Here is a 20,668-nt window from a genome sequence, read left to right as displayed (position 1 = left end):
GAAGAAAGAAGGTGGTTGCTGGGATGAAGATACTTTGGCGAGAGAGACTTATCTTGTGGGTTAAGTCAAACCAAAGTCCATACAGTGGGGCAAAAAAGTATTTAGTCATCCACCATTTGTGCAAGTTCTCCCACTTAAAAAGATGAGAGAGGCCTCATAGGTACACTTCAACTATGACAGACAAAATTAGAAAAGAAATCCAGAAAATAACAATGAAGGATTTTTAATGACTTTATTTGCAAATTATGGTGGAAAATAAGTATTTGGTAACCCTACAAACAAGCAAGATTTCTGGCTCTCACAGACCTGTAACTTCTTCTTTAAGAGGCTCCTCTGTCCTCCGCTCGTTACCTGTATTAATGGCACCTGTTTGAACTTGTTATCAGTATAAAAGACACCGGTCCACAACCTCAAACAGTCACACTCCAAACTCCACTATGGCCAAGACCAAAGAGCTGTCAAAGGACACCAGAAACAAAATTGTAGACCTGCACCAGGCTGGGAAGACTGAATCTGCAATAGGTAAGCAGCTCGGTTTGAAGAAATCAACTGTGGGAGCAATTATTAGGAAATGGAAGACATACAAGACCACTGATAATCTCCCTCGATCTGGGGCTCCACGCAAGATCTCACCCCGTGGGGTCAAAATGATCACAAGAACGGTGAGCAAAAATCCCAGAACCACATGGGGGAACCTAGTGAATGACCTGCAGAGAGCTAACAAAGCCTACCATCAGCAAGGGCATTGAAGATGAAACATGGCTGGGTCTTTCAGCATGACAATGATCCCAAACACATCGCCCGGGCAATGAAGGAGTGGCTTCGTAAGAAGCATTTCAAGGTCCTGGAGTGGCCTAGCCAGTCTCCAGATCTCAACCCCATAGAAAATCTTTGGAGGGAGTTGAAAGTCCGTGTTGCCCAGCAACAGCCCCAAAACATCACTGCTCTAGAGGAGATCTGCATGGAGGAATGGGCCAAAATACCAGCAACAATGTGTGAAAACCTTGTGAAGACTTACAGAAAACGTTTGACCTCTGTCATTGCCAACAAAGGGTATAAAACACAGTATTGAGATAAATTTTTGTTATTGACCAAAATCTTTATTTTCCACCATAATTTGCAAATAAATTCATTAAAAATCCTACAATGTGATTTTCTGGATTTTTTTCCTTCTCATTGTGTCTGTCATAGTTGAAGTGTACCTATGATGAAAATTACAGGCCTCTCTCATCTTTTTAAGTGGGAGAACGTGCACAATTGGTGGCTGACTAAATACTTTTTTTGCCCCACTGTATGTATCAGTAAAGATAGGGCCTCAGCTTTCTCTTTCAAGATCCTTACCCTGAGCTTCTGTTTGAATGCTTGATAGGCTATCCAAGGGCGTAAAATGTTTGTTTTTTTCACGTAGACCGGATAGGTGCAGTAAAATCTGTTGTTTTACAGGGTCAGCCATAGTAGTACGGAGGCCCTGAAGCAAATTAGGGTTAAGTGCCTTGCTCAAGAGCACCAACAGTTGTTTTACCTTGTCGGCTCGGGTATTCGAACCAGTGACCTTTCGGTTACTGGTCTAACACTCTAACTGCTAGGCTAATTTCCTGCAGCGCTACACATCTTGCCATAGGATGGAGAGAAATATTAGCAGTTTTTTTTATATGATATCTGAGTGAGAGGGATTAACAAAATAAATGGCCGGTCAGTAATTCGGCCATGATTACTACAGACTAATTTACCAATCTAAAAAATGGTAGCTGACAAGGGTTAATTGAGTTACTGTCAGTGACTGACATCACAAGAGACAAACTGCTGTTCTACTTTCTATCTTATTTGGCAATGGTTTTGAATAATGGGAGAAGGCCTAGTATAAGTACTTTTCTAATATTTTTGCAATCCCTTTTTTGGTGGCAAGTAACACAATATAATTGCTATGGAAGTCATAGTAGATTACATTAGAAATATACCGTGTAGTACTGTTTCTCTGTAACTCTCCGTGTGGTGTTAGATTTACCGAGATGAATCACTTGGGTTTGGTTGTGACTTTGGTTCTTTGGTAAATGTGGGTAAGATTGTATACAGTGGTCCTTAGACCTGGTCCGTGCCCAGTTTATTTAGTACGTGTAAAATAGGGTTGTTATTTAATGGTACACATGAGGTTGATAGAGTGTTTTGGTTAGTTTGTTGTTGTTTGTATTGTTGTTGTTAGTGTTGTTGTTGTTTGTATTGTTGTTGTTAGTGTTGTTGTTGTTTGTATTGTTTGTATTGTTGTTGTTGTTTGTATTGTTGTTGTTAGTGTTGTTGTTGTTTGTATTGTTGTTGTTTGTATTGTTGTTTGTATTGTTGTTGTTAGTGTTGTTGTTGTTTGTATTGTTGTTGTTTGTATTGTTGTTGTTTGTATTGTTGTTGTTGTTTGTATTGTTGTTGTTTGTATTGTTGTTGTTTGTATTGTTGTTTGTATTGTTGTTGTTGTTTGTATTGTTGTTGTTAGTGTTGTTGTTGTTTGTATTGTTGTTGTTTGTATTGTTGTTGTTTGTATTGTTGTTGTTGTTTGTATTGTTGTTGTTGTTTGTATTGTTGTTGTTTGTATTGTTGTTGTTGTTTGTATTGTTGTTGTTAGTGTTGTTGTTGTTTGTATTGTTGTTGTTTGTATTGTTGTTGTTTGTATTGTTGTTGTTTGTGTTGTTGTTGTTTGTATTGTTGTTGTTTGTATTGTTGTTGTTTGTGTTGTTGTTTGTATTGTTGTTGTTTGTATTGTTGTTGTTAGTGTTTGTAGTGGTGAGAGAGGGGCTAGCCTAACAGTGCTCTATTGAGGGTGGTTCCTCACACAGGGGGCAGGGCAGGGAAACAACAGGTGCAGGTTCCAGCACACAGCCCCCTCTGTGTACCCAGGGGCCGGGGGAGGGGTGCTGGGAAGGTTCAGGTTACACTGACAGGGGGCAAGGGTAGGGGGGAAGGAGTGGGTGTCAGTCCCAGTCCCAAAAAAAGCCACCCGTGTCTTTTCCATGTGTTAAAGATCAGGACTGTCTGTCAGGACGAAATGTGTGTCCTTCACATTTCAACCTAGAGTTGAAACGCTGCAAGCATGGGGAAAGGGGTAAGTTCTCTTAACTTACTTATTCATGCATATACACAGAGGGGTATTCTGCTATCCTTTAAACCAGAGCTGGACTCAATTCTATTTACATTTACAAAGTTAACTCAAAGCATTCTAAAACATTGATGAATATTTGAATTTCAGTTTAACTTCCTGAATTTCCTGAAATGAAAAGAAATTGACCCCAACTCTGCTTTATGTACACATGCAGTATATACAAACACACACACACACACATGCAGTATATATATATACACACACACACACAAACATATATATATGCACACACACACACAAACACACACATGCAGTCCATCACATGACTATATAGTTGTGTTAAGGTTGGGTCAACCTATTGTCTAACACCAGCCAGTCATGTCTAGGGTTGTAAAATGCCAGTAGAGGATTCCGTATTTCCTGCTGATGCCAGAAATCTTCCAAACTCAAAAACCTGGGGAAGTTAGCTAGTCATTTCACATATATAAAGTAAGAGGCATGATGGAAAACCTAAGGCAGTTTTTTCTAATAGCGTCTGCAATGATGCTGGTTATGCCACAGTGTTGAGGCACATTGTAAGCACACTAGATAGTAGTATAAATTCTTAAATTCTAGCTGACATTTGTTGTTAATAGGTGTCTGTTATACAGTATCATAGAGAAGAGCAAATTGGGGAAATTGCTGTGGGAGACATTTCCTGCACTCCAACAGCTCGCTACTCTCTAAAAGCTTTTTTGATTTGCTTTTTCAATGTGTCTCTCTCACACATGTTCATCCTCTCTGTCGCTCTTTCACTCATTCACACGTGCTGCTGGGAAACGAAAGAGTGACATCAGCAGATGATATCCACGATGCTGCATTCTTCATCAGTGACTGTTACAATCTGAGCAGCACACACACCCACACACTCACACACATACACACATACACACATACACAAACACACACACACTCACAGATATACACACTCACACACACACTCTCACACACTCACACTCTCACACACATACACACTCACACACTCTCTCTCTCTCTCTCTCTCTCTCACACACACACACACACACACACACACACACACACACACACACACACACACACACACACACACACACACACACACACACACACACACACACACACACACACACACACACACACACACACACACACACACACACACAGACGGTCAGCATGTGGGAGGTTTGAGTTAAGTGCTTGAGTTTAATGTGATAATCATTCCTCAGAGTGGTGCTGAATATGGAGACGGAAAGAAGAAGAAGAAGAAGGAGCAGGACCTGGATGAGCTCAAGAAGGAGGTGTCCATGGTGAGAGTAACAGTCTGAGTCTTAAATGGCACCCTGTCACCTACAGGGCCTTCAGAAAGTAATGGCACCCTGTCACCTACAGGGCCTTCAGAAAGTAATGGCACCCTGTCACCTACAGGGCCTTCAGAAAGTAATGGCACCCTGTTATCTACAGGGCCTTCAGAAAGTAATGGCACCCTGTTATCTACAGGGCCTTCAGAAAGTAATGGCACCCTGTCATCTACAGGGCCTTCAGAAAGTAATGGCACCCTGTCACCTACAGGGCCTTCAGAAAGTAATGGCACCCTGTTATCTACAGGGCCTTCAGAAAGTAATGGCACCCTGTTACCTACAGGGCCTTCAGAAAGTAATGGCACCCTGTTACCTACAGGGCCTTCAGAAAATAATGGCCTTCCTACAGGGCCTTCAGAAAATAATGGCACCCTGTCATCTACAGGGCCTTCAGAAAGTAATGGCACCCTGTCACCTACAGGGCCTTCAGAAAGTAATGGCACCCTGTTACCTACAGGGCCTTCAGAAAGTAATGGCACCCTGTCATCTACAGGGCCTTCAGAAAGTAATGGCACCCTGTCACCTACAGGGCCTTCAGAAAGTAATGGCACCCTGTCACCTACAGGGCCTTCAGAAAGTAATGGCACCCTGTCACCTACAGGGCCTTCAGAAAGTAATGACACCCTGTTACCTACAGGGCCTTCAGAAAGTAATGGCACCCTGTTACCTACAGGGCCTTCAGAAAGTAATGGCACCCTGTTACCTACAGGGCCTTCAGAAAGTAATGGCACCCTGTTACCTACAGGGCCTTCAGAAAGTAATGGCACCCTGTTACCTACAGGGCCTTCAGAAAGTAATGGCACCCTGTTACCTACAGGGCCTTCATAAAGTAATGGCACCCTGTCACCTACAGGGCCTTCAGAAAGTAATGGCACCCTGTTACCTACAGGGCCTTCAGAAAGTAATGGCACCCTGTTACCTACAGGGCCTTCATAAAGTAATGGCACCCTGTCACCTACAGGGCCTTCAGAAAGTAATGGCACCCTGTTACCTACAGGGCCTTCATAAAGTAATGGCACCCTGTCACCTACAGGGCCTTCAGAAAGTAATGGCACCCTGTCACCTACAGGGCCTTCAGAAAGTAATGGCACCCTGTCATCTACAGGGCCTTCAGAAAGTAATGGCACCCTGTTATCTACAGGGCCTTCAGAAAGTAATGGCACCCTGTCATCTACAGGGCCTTCAGAAAGTAATGGCACCCTGTCACCTACAGGGCCTTCAGAAAGTAATGGCACCCTGTTATCTACAGGGCCTTCAGAAAGTAATGGCACCCTGTTATCTACAGGGCCTTCAGAAAGTAATGGCACCCTGTTACCTACAGGGCCTTCAGAAAGTAATGGCACCCTGTTACCTACAGGGCCTTCAGAAAGTAATGGCACCCTGTCATCTACAGGGCCTTCAGAAAGTAATGGCACCCTGTCACCTACAGGGCCTTCAGAAAGTAATGGCACCCTGTTACCTACAGGGCCTTCAGAAAGTAATGGCACCCTGTCATCTACAGGGCCTTCAGAAAGTAATGGCACCCTGTCACCTACAGGGCCTTCAGAAAGTAATGGCACCCTGTCACCTACAGGGCCTTCAGAAAGTAATGGCACCCTGTTACCTACAGGGCCTTCAGAAAGTAATGACACCCTGTTACCTACAGGGCCTTCAGAAAGTAATGGCACCCTGTTACCTACAGGGCCTTCAGAAAGTAATGGCACCCTGTTACCTACAGGGCCTTCATAAAGTAATGGCACCCTGTTACCTACAGGGCCTTCAGAAAGTAATGGCACCCTGTCACCTACAGGGCCTTCAGAAAGTAATGGCACCCTGTTACCTACAGGGCCTTCAGAAAGTAATGGCACCCTGTTACCTACAGGGCCTTCATAAAGTAATGGCACCCTGTCACCTACAGGGCCTTCAGAAAGTAATGGCACCCTGTTACCTACAGGGCCTTCATAAAGTAATGGCACCCTGTCACCTACAGGGCCTTCAGAAAGTAATGGCACCCTGTTACCTACAGGGCCTTCAGAAAGTAATGGCACCCTGTTACCTACAGGGCCTTCATAAAGTAATGGCACCCTGTCACCTACAGGGCCTTCAGAAAGTAATGGCACCCTGTTACCTACAGGGCCTTCATAAAGTAATGGCACCCTGTCACCTACAGGGCCTTCAGAAAGTAATGGCACCCTGTCACCTACAGGGCCTTCAGAAAGTAATGGCACCCTGTCATCTACAGGGCCTTCAGAAAGTAATGGCACCCTGTTACCTACAGGGCCTTCATAAAGTAATGGCACCCTGTTACCTACAGGGCCTTCAGAAAGTAATGGCACCCAGAGCCTTTTGGAGAAAGTATTCCCACCCCTTGACTTATTCCACATTTTGTTGTGTTACAGCCTGAATTCAAAATGGATTCCATTGAGATTGTGTTTTGTCACTGGCCTACACACAATACCCCATAATGCCAAAGTGGAATTATATTTTCAGAAATGTGTACAATTGAATTAAAAATGGAAAAGCTGAAATGTCTTGAGTAAATAAGTATTCAACCCCTCCTAAATACATTCAGGAGTATACATTTGCTTAAAAAGTAATATAAGTTGCTTGGACTCACTCTGTGTGCAATAATAGTGTTTAACATGATTATTGAAAGACTACATAATATCTGTACCCCACACATAACAATTTTCTGTAAGGTCCCTCAGTCAAGCAGTGAATTTCAAACACAAATTCAACCACAATGACCAGGGAGGTTTTCCAACACCTCATAAAGAAGGGCACCTATTGGTAGATTAGTAAAAAGATAAAGAAGCAGACATTGAATATCCCTCTGAGCTTGGTGAAGTTATTAATTACACATAGGATGGTGTATCAATATACCCAGTCACTACAACAATACAGGCATCCCTAACTCAGTTGCCAGAGAGGAAAGAAACCGCTCAGGGATTTCACCATGAGGCCAATAGTGACTTTAAAACAGTTACAGAGTTTAATGGTTGTGATAGGAGAAAACTGAGGATGGATCAACAACATTGTAGTTACTCCTCAATACTAACCTAAATGACAGAGTGAAAAGAAAGAAGCCTGTACAGAATACAAAATATTCCAAAACTTGCATCCTGTTTGCAATACGGCACTAAAGTAAAACTGTAAATAACTTTTTGAACTGAATACAAAGCATTATGTTTGGGGACACAACACATCACTGAGTACCACTCTTTATGTTGTCAAGCATGGTGTTGGCTGCATCATGTTATGGGTATGCTTGTCAGCGGCAAGGACGAGGGAGTTTTTTTGTTGTTGTTGAATTTTACCCCCTTTTCTCACCAATTTCGTGGTATCCAATTGTTAGTAGCTACTATCTTGTCTCATCGCTACAACTCCCGTACGGGCTTGGGAGAGACGAAGGTCGAAAGCCATGTGACCTTCGAAACACAACACAACCAAGCCGCACTGCTTCTTAACACAGTGCGCATCCAACCCGGAAGCCAGCCGCACCAATGTGTCGGAGGGAACACTGTGCACCTGGCGACCCGGAGTCGCTGGTGCGCGATGAGACAGGATATCCCAAACGGCCAAACCCTTCCTAACCCGGACAACGCTAGGCCAATTTTGCGTCGCCCCATTTTTTTAAATAAAAAGAAACAGAATATAGCTAAGCATAGACAAAATCCTAGAAGAAAACCTGGTTCAGTCTGCTTTCCACCAGACACTGGGAGACAAATTCATATTTCAGCAGGACAATAACCTAAAACACATGGCCAAATATATACTGTAGTTGCTTACCAAGACAACATTGAATGTTCCTGAGTGGCCTAGTTACAGTTTTGACTTAAATCGGCTTGAAAATCTATGACAAGATCTATGTAATCGCTGCCAAAGGTGATTCTAACATGTATTGACTCAGGGGTGTGAATACTTGTGTTTTCACTTTGTCATTATGGGGCATTGTGTGTATGTAGATGGGTGAACAAAAAATCTATTTAAACAATTTTGTCACAATTGCCGAAATTGTAGACCTTACAGTGAAATGATTACTTACAAGCCCGTAACCAACAATGCCGTTTTAAGAAACATACCTAAAAGAATAAGAAATAAAAGGAACACATAATTAAAGAGCAGCAGTCTGAGTAGCCTAGATGTTCAGGAGTCTTATGGCTTGGGGGTAGAAGCTGTTTAGAAGCCACCTGGACCTAGACTTGGCGCTCCGGTACAGCTTGCTGTGCGGTAGCAGAGAGAACAGTCTATGACTAGCGTGGTTCTAGTCTTTGACAATTTTTAGGGCCTTCCTCTGACACCGCCTGGTGTAGAAGTCCTGGATGGCAGGACTTCAGGCTGTAACACAACAAAATGTGGAATAAGTCAAGGGGTATGAATACTTTCTGAAGACAATCTATGTACTGCACTACTGTTGACCAGAGCAGTAGTGCACCAAATTAGTCTGGGTACCTGCCTGCTAGTGCCATCAAGCCACTCCTTGTCATGTCAAACATATTTGGAATGATAGCACAAATAGATAAGGGACCAGACTAGCACCTAACTGATAAGGGACCAGACTAGAACCTAACTGATAAGGGACCAGACTAGCACCTAACAGATAAGGGACCAGACTAGAACCCAACTGATAAGGGACCAGACTAGCACCTAACTGATAAGGGACCAGACCAGCACCTAACTGATAAGGGACCAGACTAGCACCTAACTGATAAGGGACCAGACCAGCACCTAACTGATAAGGGACCAGACTAGCACCTAACTGATAAGGGACCAGACTAGAACCTAACTGATAAGGGACCAGACTAGCACCAAACTGATAAGGGACCAGACTAGAACCTAACTGATAAGGGACCAGACTAGCACCTAACTGATAAGGGACCTGACTAGAACCTAACTGATAAGGGACCAGACTAGAACCTAACTGATAAGGGACCAGACTAGAACCTAACTGATAAGGGACCAGACTAGCACCAAACTGATAAGGGACCAGACCAGCACCTAACTGATAAGGGACCAGACTAGCACCTAACAGATAAGGGACCAGACTAGCACCTAACTGATAAGGGACCAGACCAGCACCAAACTGATAAGGGACCAGACTAGCACCTAACTGATAATGGACCAGACTAGCACCTAACAGATAAGGGACCAGACTAGCACCAAACTGATAAGGGACCAGACTAGCACCTAACAGATAAGGGACCAGACTAGCACCAAACTGATAAGGGACCAGACCAGCACCAAACTGATAAGGGACCAGACCAGCACCTAACTGATAAGGGTCCAGACCAGCACCAAACTGATAAGGGACCAGACTAGCACCAATCAGATAAGGGACCAGACTAGCACCTAACAGATAAGGGACCAGACAAGCACCAATCAGATAAGGGACCAGACTAGCACCAATCAGATAAGGGACCAGACTAGCACCTAACAGATAAGGGACCAGACAAGCACCAATCAGATAAGGGACCAGACTAGCACCAATCAGATAAGGGACCAGACTAGCACCAATCAGATAAGGAACCAGAACAGCACCAATCAGATAAGGAACCAGAACAGCACCAATCAGATAAGGAACCAGAACAGCACCAATCAGATAAGGAACCAGAACAGCACCAATCAGATAAGGAACCAGAACAGCACCAATCAGATAAGGGACCAGACTAGCACCAATCAGATAAGGGACCAGACTAGCACCAATCAGATAAGGGACCAGACAAGCACCAATCAGATAAGGGACCAGACTAGCACCAATCAGATAAGGGACCAGACTAGCACCAATCAGACAAGGGACCAGACTAGCACCAATCAGGGAATAGGGGTGCCATCTCGCTGTCACGTGTGTCAAAACGAGATTGTGCTAAGTTTAACTTTGAATAGTGACCTGGCAGTGACAGTACATTTGAGGAAGTCAGATTATTCTGCTGTTCTTTCACAGGATGATCACAAGATATCATTGGACGATCTGGGAAGACGCTACGGAGTCGACCTGGCCCGGGTAACAAGCATGCACGTACACACGCACGCACGCACGCACGCACGCCCGCACGCCCGCACGCACGCCCGCCCGCACGCACGCACACACACACACACACACACACACACACACACACACACACACACACACACACACACACACACACACACACACACACACACACACACACACACACACACACACACACACACACACACACACACACACACACACACACACAGAGCTGCTTTCTCTTCCTTCTGCTCTGCTATTTAATAACACTAGTCTCCCAGGCCTGATCTAATCTCCACATAGCTATTGCCTCTGTCCTCGCTACACGCACACACAACTGTTACTTTGGTCCATGGTGGTCCAAATTGAGTCCACAGGGTTCTCATCCCTGTCCCACATGTGAACGCAGCCAAGGGATCTTTATTAGTTGTGTTCAGTGGTATTATAGTGAATATCAGTGAAGTAACAGAGGTCTGTATATCACATCTTTAATCTTACTGACCTTATCTCACACAGAACCACAATGTTGTTCAGAGGCCATGTTAGAGATGGACGCCAGAGACAAAATCAATGATGGCACTATAGTCAAAAATACTTCTTTATGTCATAGTTGTGATGTGAAATGTGGTGCTTCTATCACAAAGGGCAACTACAAATTAAAAAGCTGATTCTGTTGCTGTGAACTGTACCGTCTCCGTAGTGATTCTGCTGCTGTGAACTGTACCGTCTCCGTAGTGATTCTGCTGGTGTGAACTGTACCGTCTCCGTAGTGATTTTGCTGTTGTGAACTGTACCGTCTCCGTAGTGATTCTGCTGTTGTGAACTGTACCGTCTCCGTAGTGATGTTGCTGTTGTGAACTGTACCGTCTCCGTAGTGATTCTGCTGTTGTGAACTGTACCGTCTCCGTAGTGATTCTGCTGTTGTGAAGTGTACCGTCTCCGTAGTGATTCTGCTGCTGTGAACTGTACCGTCTCCGTAGTGATTCTGCTGCTGTGAACTGTACCGTCTCCGTAGTGATTCTGGTGTTGTGAACTGTACCGTCTCCATAGTGATTCTGCTGTTGTGAACTGTACTGTCTCCGTAGTGATGTTGCTGTTGTGAACTGTACCGTCTCCGTAGTGATTCTGCTGTTGTGAACTGTACCGTCTCCGTAGTGATTCTGCTGTTGTGAAGTGTACCGTCTCCGTAGTGATTCTGGTGCTGTGAACTGTACCGTCTCCGTAGTGATTCTGGTGTTGTGAACTGTACCGTCTCCGTAGTGATTCTGGTGTTGTGAACTGTACCGTCTCCGTAGTGATTCTGCTGTTGTGAACTGTACCGTCTCCGTCTCCGTAGTGATTCTGCTGTTGTGAACTGTACCGTCTCCGTCTCCGTAGTGATTCTGTTGCTGTGAACTGTACCGTCTCCGTCTCCGTAGTGATTCTGCTGTTGTGAACTGTACCGTCTCCGTCTCCGTAGTGATGGTGTGTCTATTGACTTATTCCTTGACGGACGGTACTTGCGTTCCAGGGTCTGACCTATGCCAAGGCTCTGGAGGTGCTGGCCAGGGAGGGGCCCAACGTGTTGACTCCTCCTCCCACCACCCCAGAGTGGGTGAAGTTCTGCCGTCAGCTGTTCGGGGGTTTCTCCTTGCTCCTCTGGATCGGTGCCATCCTCTGCTTCCTGGCCTACAGTATCCAGGTGGCCACAGAGGACGAGCCAGCCAATGACAACGTAAGAACCACCACAAGGCTCGACAACATAACATCTGTTCACTACACCATAACACTCCAGTCCTTTGCACAGCCATGGTCCTTTGATCCCATTCGGTGGCTATCAATCACTTCAGATTCCCTACAGTACAGCAGTCTATACACTACAACCCTTCTTTGCATCTAACATGGTCTATCAGCCAGACTATGGTACGTTATATGTTCATGTTACATTTGTCAGATACTAGCCTGAGTCCCAGATCTGTGTGTGCTCTGGCCTTTTGTAATGGGACTGAGTGACAAGGAGATGGTATGATATTGCACAAACAGACTGGCACTCAGGCTATATAGTCACAGACTGGCACTCAGGCTATATGGTCACAGACTGGCACTCAGGCTATATAGTCACAGACTGGCACTCAGGCTATATAGTCACAGACTGGCACTCAGGCTATATAGTCACAGTACAGTTATTAGCGAACACTGTCTATTGTAATCAGTGCACACCTGACTGCAAACGTACTACATGCTGCATACTACAAACAATCATTGTCATCATGTCAAGCCCTGACCATAGAAAGATGTTTATTCTCTTTGTTGGTTGGGGTGTGATAGTGACTAGCATGGGTCATCTAGGTTTTTTGTATGTCTATGTTGGCCTGATATGGTTCCCAATCAGAGACAGCTGTTTATCGTTGTCTCTGATTGGGGATCATATTTAGGTAGCCATTTCCTCATTTGTGTTTGTGGGATCTTATCTACATTGAGTTGCCTGAGTGTACACGAGTAGCGTCACGTTTCGTTTGTGAGTTTTTGTTTTTGTTTTGGTGAGTTTCAGTTTATTCAAATATGTGGAACTCTATTCACGCTGCACCTTGGTCTCATCATTGGTCTCACCTTGGTCTCATTATTGGTCTCATCATTGGTCTCACCTTGGTCTCTTCATTGGTCTCACCTTGGTCTCATCATTGGTCTCACCTTGGTCTCATCATTGGTCTCACCTTGGTCTCATCATTGGTCTCACCTTGGTCTCATCATTGGTCTCACCTTGGTCTCATCATTGGTCTCATCATTGGTCTCATCATTGGTATCATTATTGGTCTCACTTTGGTCTCATCATTGGTCTCACCTTGGTCTCATCATTGGTCTCACCTTGGTATCATTATTGGTCTCATCATTGGTATCATTATTGGTCTCATCATTACGACGAACATCATCAACTTCACTTCACAGACTAATATGTTGTTATTATGTCATATACTGTGTATTACAAAGACAGTATCCTATACATAAAAAAAAATGTTGCACACATGACTGTAAATCGCTTTGAATTAGGGTTGTAAACTATATTACTAGAATCTTTTGACGTTTACCAGTAAACTACCAGAATTTTGGTAACTTTCACGTTTTTATTTGTTATTTTATCAGATGACATCTAGTGGTATTTTGGGGTACTTCAGATTATTACAGGTGTCTGTAATTAACTCTGTCCCTCTGTGTGGCCATTTCACCTGTCAAATATAACAAATATAATACTTAGAAGATAATAACCTTTGTCTGCTTCTGTTCTCTGTCTCTACATCCCTTCTCTCTCTGTACCTCACCCCCTCTCTACCTCCCCCTTTCTCTCTCTCTTTACCTCCCATCTCTCTTTCTCTACCCCCTCCCTCCAACACGCCCCCCCCCCCTCAATTAAATTAAATTTCAATTAAATTTAAGGGCTTTATTGGCCTGGAAAACACACATGTTAACATTGCCAAAGCATGTGAAGTAGATCATATACAAAAGTGAAATAAACAATAAAAAATTAACAGTAAACATTACACTTACAACAGTTCAAAAATAATAAAGACATTTCACATGTCATATTATGTCTAAATACAGTGTTGTAACGATGTGCAAATGGTTAACGTACAAAAGGGAAAATAAATAAACATAAATATATGTTGTATTTGCAATGATGTTTGTTCTTCACTGGTTGCCCTTTTCTTGTGGCAACAGGTCACAAATCTTGCTGCTGTGATGGCACACTGTGGTATTTCACCCAATAGATATGGGAGTTTATCAAAATTGGGTTTGTTTTCGAATTCTTTGTGGGTCTGTGTAATCTGAGGGAAATATGTGTCTCTAAAATGGTCATACATTTGGCAGGAGGTTAGGAAGTTCAGTTTCCACCTCATTTTGAGGGCAGTGTGCATATAGCCTGTCTTCTCTTGAGAGCCAGGTCTGCCTACGGTGACCTTTCTCAATAGCAAGGCAATGCTCACTAAGTCTATACATAGTCAAAGATTTCCTTAAGTTTGGGTCAGTCACAGTGGTCAGGTATTATTCACTGTGAACTCTCGGTTTAGGGCCAAATAGCATTACAGTTTGCTCTGTTTTTAAGTCAATTCTTTCCAATGTGCCAAGTAATTGTCTTTTTGCTTTCTCATGATTTGGTTGGGTCAAATTGTGTTGCTGTCCTGGGGCTCTGTGGTGTCTGATTGTGTTTGTGAACAGCATTAGGTCCAGCTTGCTTAGGGGACTCTTCTCCATGTTCATCTCTCTGTAGGTGATGTCTTTGTTTGTGAACAGCATTAGGTCCAGCTTGCTTAGGGGACTCTTCTCCATGTTCATCTCTCTGTAGGTGATGGCTTTGTTTGTGAACAGAGCCCCAGGTCCAGCTTGCTCAGGGGACTCTTCTCCATGTTCATCTCTCTGTAGGTGATGGCTTTGTTTGGGAACAGCATTAGGTCCAGCTTGCTTAGGGGACTCTTCTCCATGTTCATCTCTCTGGAGGTGATGGCTTTGTTTGGGAATTGCTTCCTTTTAGATGGTTGAAGAATTTAACGGCTCTTTTCTGGATTTTGATAATTAGTGGGTATCGGCCTAATTCAGCTCTTTATGCATTATTTGTTGTTTTACATTGTACACTTAGGATATTTTTGCAGAATTCTGCATGCAGAGTTTCAATTTGGTGTCTGTCATATTTTGTGAATTCTTGGTTGGTGAGCGGACTACAGACCTCACAACCATAAAGGGCCATGGGTTCTATAACTGATTCAAGTATTTTTAGCCAGATCCTAATTGGTATGTAGAATGTTTTTTTCCTTTTGATGGCATAGAAGGCCCTTTTTGCCTTGTCTCAGCTCGTTCACAGCTTTGTGGAAGTTATCTGTGGTGCTGATGTTTAGGCCGAGGCATGCATAGTTTTTAGTGTGCTCTAGGGCAATGGTGTCTAGATGGAATTTATATTTGTGGTCCTTGGCGAATGGATTGTTTTTTGGAACACCATTATTTTATCCTTACTGAGATTTACTGTCAGGGCCCAGGTCTGACAGAATCTTTGCAGAAGATCTAGGTGCCGCTGCAGGCCCTCCATGGTTGGGGACAGAAGCACCAGATCATTAGCAAACAGTAGACATTTGAATTCAGATTTTAGTAGGGTGAGGCCAGTTGCTGCAGACTTTTCTAGTGCATTTGCCAATTCGTTGATATATATATGTTGAAGAGGGAGGAGCTTAAGCTGCATCTCTGTCTCACCCCCCGGGCCCGTGGAAAGAAATGTGTATGTTTTTTGCCAATTTTAACCGCACACTTGTTGTTTGTGTACATGGATTTTATAATGTTGTATGTTTTACCCCCAACACCACTTTCCATCAGTTTGTATAGCAGACCCTCATGCAATACTGAGTCAAAAGCTTTTTTGAAATCAACAAAGAATGAGAAGACATTGCCTTTGTTTTGGTTTGTTTGTTTGTTTGTCAATTAGGATGAGCAGTGTGAATATGTGGTCTGTCGTATGGTAATTTGCTATAAAGCCAATTTTACATTTGCTCAGTACATTGTTTTCCCTGAGTAAATGTACCAGTCTGCTGTTAATGATAATACAGAGGAATTTCCCAAGGTTGATGTTGATGCATATCCCACAGTATATATTGCGGTCAAATGTATCTCCACTTTTGTGGTTTGGATTTTGTGGCCTGTATATTTTGTAATTTCATTAAGGATACCATCAACACCACAAGCCTTTTAAAGTTGGGGGTTTTGTATTTTGTCCTGTAGTTCATTCAATTTAATTGGAGAATCCAGTGGGTTCTGGTAGTCTTCAATAGTTGATTCTAAGATTTGCATTTGATCATGTATATGTTTTTGCTGTTTGTTCTTTGTTATAGGGATAAAAAGATTGGAGAAGTGGTTTAGCCATACATCTCCATTTTGGATAGATAATTCTTCGTGTTGTTGTTTGTTTAGTGTTTTCCAATTTTCCCAAAAGTGGTTTGAGTCTGTAGATTCTTCAATTACATTGAGCTGATTTCTGACATGCTGTTCCTTCTTTTTCCATAGTGTATTTCTGTATTGTTTTAGTGATTCACCATAGTGAAGGTGTAGACTCAGGTTTTCAGTAGTGTATTTCTATATTGTTTTAGTGATTCACCATAGTGAAGGTGTAGACTCAGGTTTACTGGGTCTCTATATTTTTGCTTGGACAGGTTTCTCAATTTCTTTCTTCGGTTTTTGCATTCTTCATCAAACCATTTGTCATTGTTGTTCATTTTCTTCGGTTTTCTGTTTGAAATGTTTAGATTTGACAGGGAAGTTAAGAGGTCAAATATACTGTTTAGATTTCTACTGCCAAGTTTACACCTTCACTATTACAGTGAAACATTTTTTTTCCCAGGAAGTTGTCTGAAAGGGATTGAATGTGTTGTTGCCTAATTGTTTTTTGGTAGGTTTCCACACTACATTCCTTCCATCTATAGCATTTCTTAATATTATTCAGTTCCTTTGATTTGATGCCTCATGATTGGTTATTGCTCTGTTCAAGTAGAGTGTGATTTTGCTGTGATCTGATAGGGGTGTCAGTGGGCTGACTGTGATCTGATAGGGGTGTCAGTGGGCTGACTGTGAATGCTCTGAGAGACCCTGGTCTGATCTGAGGGGGCCTACATGGGGCGTGGGCATGGTTGACTTGTGGAGGTGTTCATTGGTTGGAGTGGGGGTGTGGATGTGGCTGGTGGTGCTGTGGTCTGGATGTAGGTCCTCTCGGCGGAGGGGGGTCACGCGGGTCTGGGCGGGGTGTCTATTGATCTGTTACTCCTGTGTGAGGTGTTGGGGCTGCGGTTGAGGGTGATGTCCTTTAGGGTCCGGGCGAAGGTGGGCACTGCTGCCTTGTGTAGGTGGACCTTGTCATAAAACGCTGTTCAAGTCCAGGGTGGTGGTGGGCCAGGAAAACATTTGGTTTTGAGGCACAGTCATGGGTAATACTTGTGTTTACCCGCTGTATGGTAGCAGGGTGGAGATAACCACTTGTGCATTGGGGAAGGTAGGAGAAGATTTTTCAATCACTCCCTTGAGTGCTGTGGCCACCCTTTCCTGCTGTGCTCTCAGGTCGTTTGTGCCTGTGTGTGTTATTATGTGGCTGGGTGACCGTGGTTGGTCCTCAGACAGAAGGTTTAGGGCACGCTGTGTGTTTGGACACCAGAGTTTAGACACTGTGTGTTTGGGAAAAAGTTTATTTTCTTGTATACACTCTGGCTTGTGTATGTCCACCGTGGGTGTGGGGGGGATTTCTACTGTGTTATTGACTTGCTAATTGTTTACTCCATGTGTAACTCTGTGTTGTCTGTTCACACTGCTATGCTTTATCTTGGCCAGGTCGCAGTTGCAAATGAGAACTTGTTCTCAACTAGCCTACCTGGTTAAATAAAGGTGAAATAAAAATAAAAAAAATATTTAAAAAAATGTCAGGGTGGCTGACGGACGGACGGGTGCTCAGAGGGGTTGGGATCCCTGGGATTGGGGTTCTTCATTTGTCTGTCCTGCTGTGATGTCGAGGCCATGGTCAGGGTCTGGAGTGGACTGTTCCACTGTGGTGTCAAGACTTTGGTTGGGGGCTGAGGTGGGCTGTTACTGGCCTCTCTGTGGGTGTGGCTAGCTCTCTAATAGTTGTTCTCTGTAACACACCACCCCCCGGCCACCTTCTCCTCCAGCACCCTGATCCTGTCCTCTAGTGCTCTGTTATTCTCCTGCTCCTGCTCTTTCTCCTGTTGATGTTGTCTCACCACAATCCAGAGTGCAGATATGTATCTAGCTCCAGCTGTCATCAGGGCAAAGGGTGGCTACTTTGAAGAATCTAAAATAAAAAATGAATTTTGATTGGTTTAACACTTTTTTTGTTACTTCATTATTCCATATCTTTTGTGTGTCATATATTTGATGTCATCACTATTATTCTCAAATAAAGAAAAACCCTTTAATGAGTAGCTGTGTCCAAACTTTTGATTGGTACGGTACTATAGGCAAAGCTTTCCTTAATTTTGGGTCAGTCACAGTGGTCAGGTATTCTGCCACTGTGTATTCTCTGTTTAGGGCCAAATAGCATTCTAGTTTGCTCTTTTTTTTGTTAATTCTTTCCAATGTGTCAAGTAATTATCTTTTTATTTTCAAATGATTTGGTTGGGTCTAATTGTCTCTCTCTCATTCTCGAATTGTCTCTCTCTCTCCCCCTCTCTCTTTCAATTAAATAAAATTCAAAGGCCTTTATTAGCATGGGAAACATGCTACATTGTCAAAGCAAGTGAAATGTTTCTCTCTCTCTCTCTCTCTCTCTCTCTCTCTCTCTCTCTCTCTCTCTCACTGTGTCTCTCTCTCGCCCTCTCTCTCTCTCTCTCTCTCTCTCTCTCTCTCTCTCTCTCTCTCTCTCTCTCTCTCTCTCTCTCTCTCTCTCTCTCTCTCTCTCTCTCTCTCTCACTGTCTCTCTCTCTCTCGCCCTCTCTCTCTCTCTCACTGTGTCTCTCTCACTGTCTCTCTCTCTCTCTCTCTCTCTCTCTCTCTCTCTCTCTCGCTCTCTCGCTCTCTCTCTCGCCCTCTGTCTCTGTCTCTCTCTCTCTCTCTCTCTCTCGCTCTCTCCCTCTCTCACTGTGTCTCTCTCTCACCCTCTGTCTCTCTCTCTTTCGCTCTCTCTCTCACTGTCTCTCTCTCTCTCTCTCTCTCTCTCTCTCTCTCTCTCTCTCTCTCTCTCTCTCTGTGTCTCTCTCTGTCTCTCCCTCTCTCTTTCCCTCCCTCCCTTTCCCATAATAGTTGTACCTGGGTGTGGTCTTGTCAGCTGTGGTCATCATAACTGGCTGTTTCTCCTACTACCAAGAGGCCAAGAGCTCACGCATCATGGACTCCTTCAAGAACATGGTTCCTCAGGTGAGCTGAGACTGCACAGTGTACGTGTGATTCCCAAATGGCACCCTATTCCCTTTATAGTGCACTACTTTTGACCAGGGCCCAGGGTGCTGTTTAGAGGTAATGCACTATATAGGGTGTAGGGTGCAATTTAGGACGCCGACAGTTCGTAAAGGCTGTAACAGGCTAAAATCACTTGTATAGTCTTAGTTTTAGACTCATTTTCTATAATATAATAACAATGTATGCCATTTAGCAGACATTTTTATCCAAAGCGACTTACAGTTGCTCGTGCATACGATTCATGTATGGGTGGTACTGGGAATTGAATCCGCTATGCTGCCGTTGTAAGTACCAAGCTCTAATAACTGATCTACAGAGGACTGTTTCCTTTCCTTTGAGGGGCTCCAGTGGGCCGCACACTGACTTGATAAGCATAATAAGCTTACTCAACATAACACAGCTAATAATTTGAGCCAACTTTGGATTTGCCAATGAATGTTTGCCAAAAAACGTTTAATTCTCTTGGTTCATCCTCCCCTTTGTCATTTTCTTTCATCCCTTCTCTCGCTCATCCATCACCCCATCCCTCCATCACCCCATCCCTCCATCACCCCATCCCTCCATCACCCCATCCCTCCATCACCCCATCCCTCCATCACCCCATCCCTCCATCACTCCATCCTTCCATCACTCCATCCCTCCATCCTTCCATCACCCCATCCCTCCATCACCCCATCCCTCCATCACTCCATCCCTCCATCACTCCATCACCACATCCCTCCATCACTCCATCACTCCATCACTCCATCCCTCCATCCCTCCTCTCGCTTATCCATATACGCCATCTCTCCATCCCTCCATCACCCCATCCTTCCATCCCTCCATCACTCCATCCTTCCATCACTCCATCCCTCCATCCTTCCATCACTCCATCCTTCCATCACTCCATCCCTCCATCCTTCCATCACCCCATCCCTCCATCACCCCATCCCTCCATCACTCCATCCCTCCATCACTCCATCACCACATCCCTCCATCACTCCATCACTCCATCACTCCATCCCTCCATCCCTCCTCTCGCTTATCCATATACGCCATCTCTCCATCCCTCCATCACCCCATCCTTCCATCCCTCCATCACTCCATCCTTCCATCACTCCATCCCTCCATCCTTCCATCACTCCATCCTTCCATCACTCCATCCCTCCATCCTTCCATCACTCCATCCCTCCATCACCCCATCCCTCCATCACTCCATCCCTCCATCACTCCATCACTCCATCCCTCCATCACTCCATCACTCCATCCATCCATCACTCCATCCCTCCATCCCTCCATCACTCCATCCCTCCATCACTCCATCCCTCATCCCTCCATCACTACATC

The 20,668-nt window shown here is 44.2% G+C and overlaps 1 protein-coding gene and 1 long non-coding RNA gene across 5 annotated transcripts in view; one reads left to right on the top strand and one right to left on the bottom strand.

Annotated features, from left to right (window-relative positions):
• The first annotated feature begins 2,941 nt into the window (after nucleotides 1-2,941).
• LOC118376222 (sodium/potassium-transporting ATPase subunit alpha-2-like) overlaps nucleotides 2,942-20,668 on the top strand; it is a 33,817-nt gene continuing 16,090 nt past the window's right edge. The window contains exons 1-5 of the mRNA XM_052476256.1: nucleotides 2,942-3,088; nucleotides 4,330-4,410; nucleotides 10,382-10,441; nucleotides 11,943-12,146; nucleotides 19,187-19,300. Coding sequence (XP_052332216.1) covers nucleotides 3,077-3,088; nucleotides 4,330-4,410; nucleotides 10,382-10,441; nucleotides 11,943-12,146; nucleotides 19,187-19,300 — 471 coding nt within the window. The 5' untranslated portion in view covers nucleotides 2,942-3,076. The remainder of the gene's footprint in view (nucleotides 3,089-4,329; nucleotides 4,411-10,381; nucleotides 10,442-11,942; nucleotides 12,147-19,186; nucleotides 19,301-20,668) is intronic.
• Nucleotides 4,715-5,992, bottom strand: LOC127910950 (uncharacterized). 4 transcript variants are annotated; one of them, XR_008076977.1, is made up of 3 exons: nucleotides 5,669-5,992; nucleotides 5,093-5,272; nucleotides 4,715-4,774 (listed from the first exon to the last, which is right to left on the bottom strand). It is a non-coding gene; the product is annotated as an uncharacterized LOC127910950 (long non-coding RNA). The 4 variants fall into 4 exon arrangements; XR_008076976.1 differs by having other exon boundaries at nucleotides 5,093-5,236; XR_008076974.1 differs by lacking the exon at nucleotides 4,715-4,774 and adding an exon at nucleotides 4,841-4,912 and having other exon boundaries at nucleotides 5,057-5,236.

This window comes from Oncorhynchus keta, chromosome 23 (assembly GCF_023373465.1).
Source record: "Oncorhynchus keta strain PuntledgeMale-10-30-2019 chromosome 23, Oket_V2, whole genome shotgun sequence".
Classification (NCBI taxonomy): Eukaryota; Metazoa; Chordata; class Actinopteri; order Salmoniformes; family Salmonidae; genus Oncorhynchus; species Oncorhynchus keta.
This window is presented reverse-complemented; position numbering and strand designations above follow the sequence as displayed.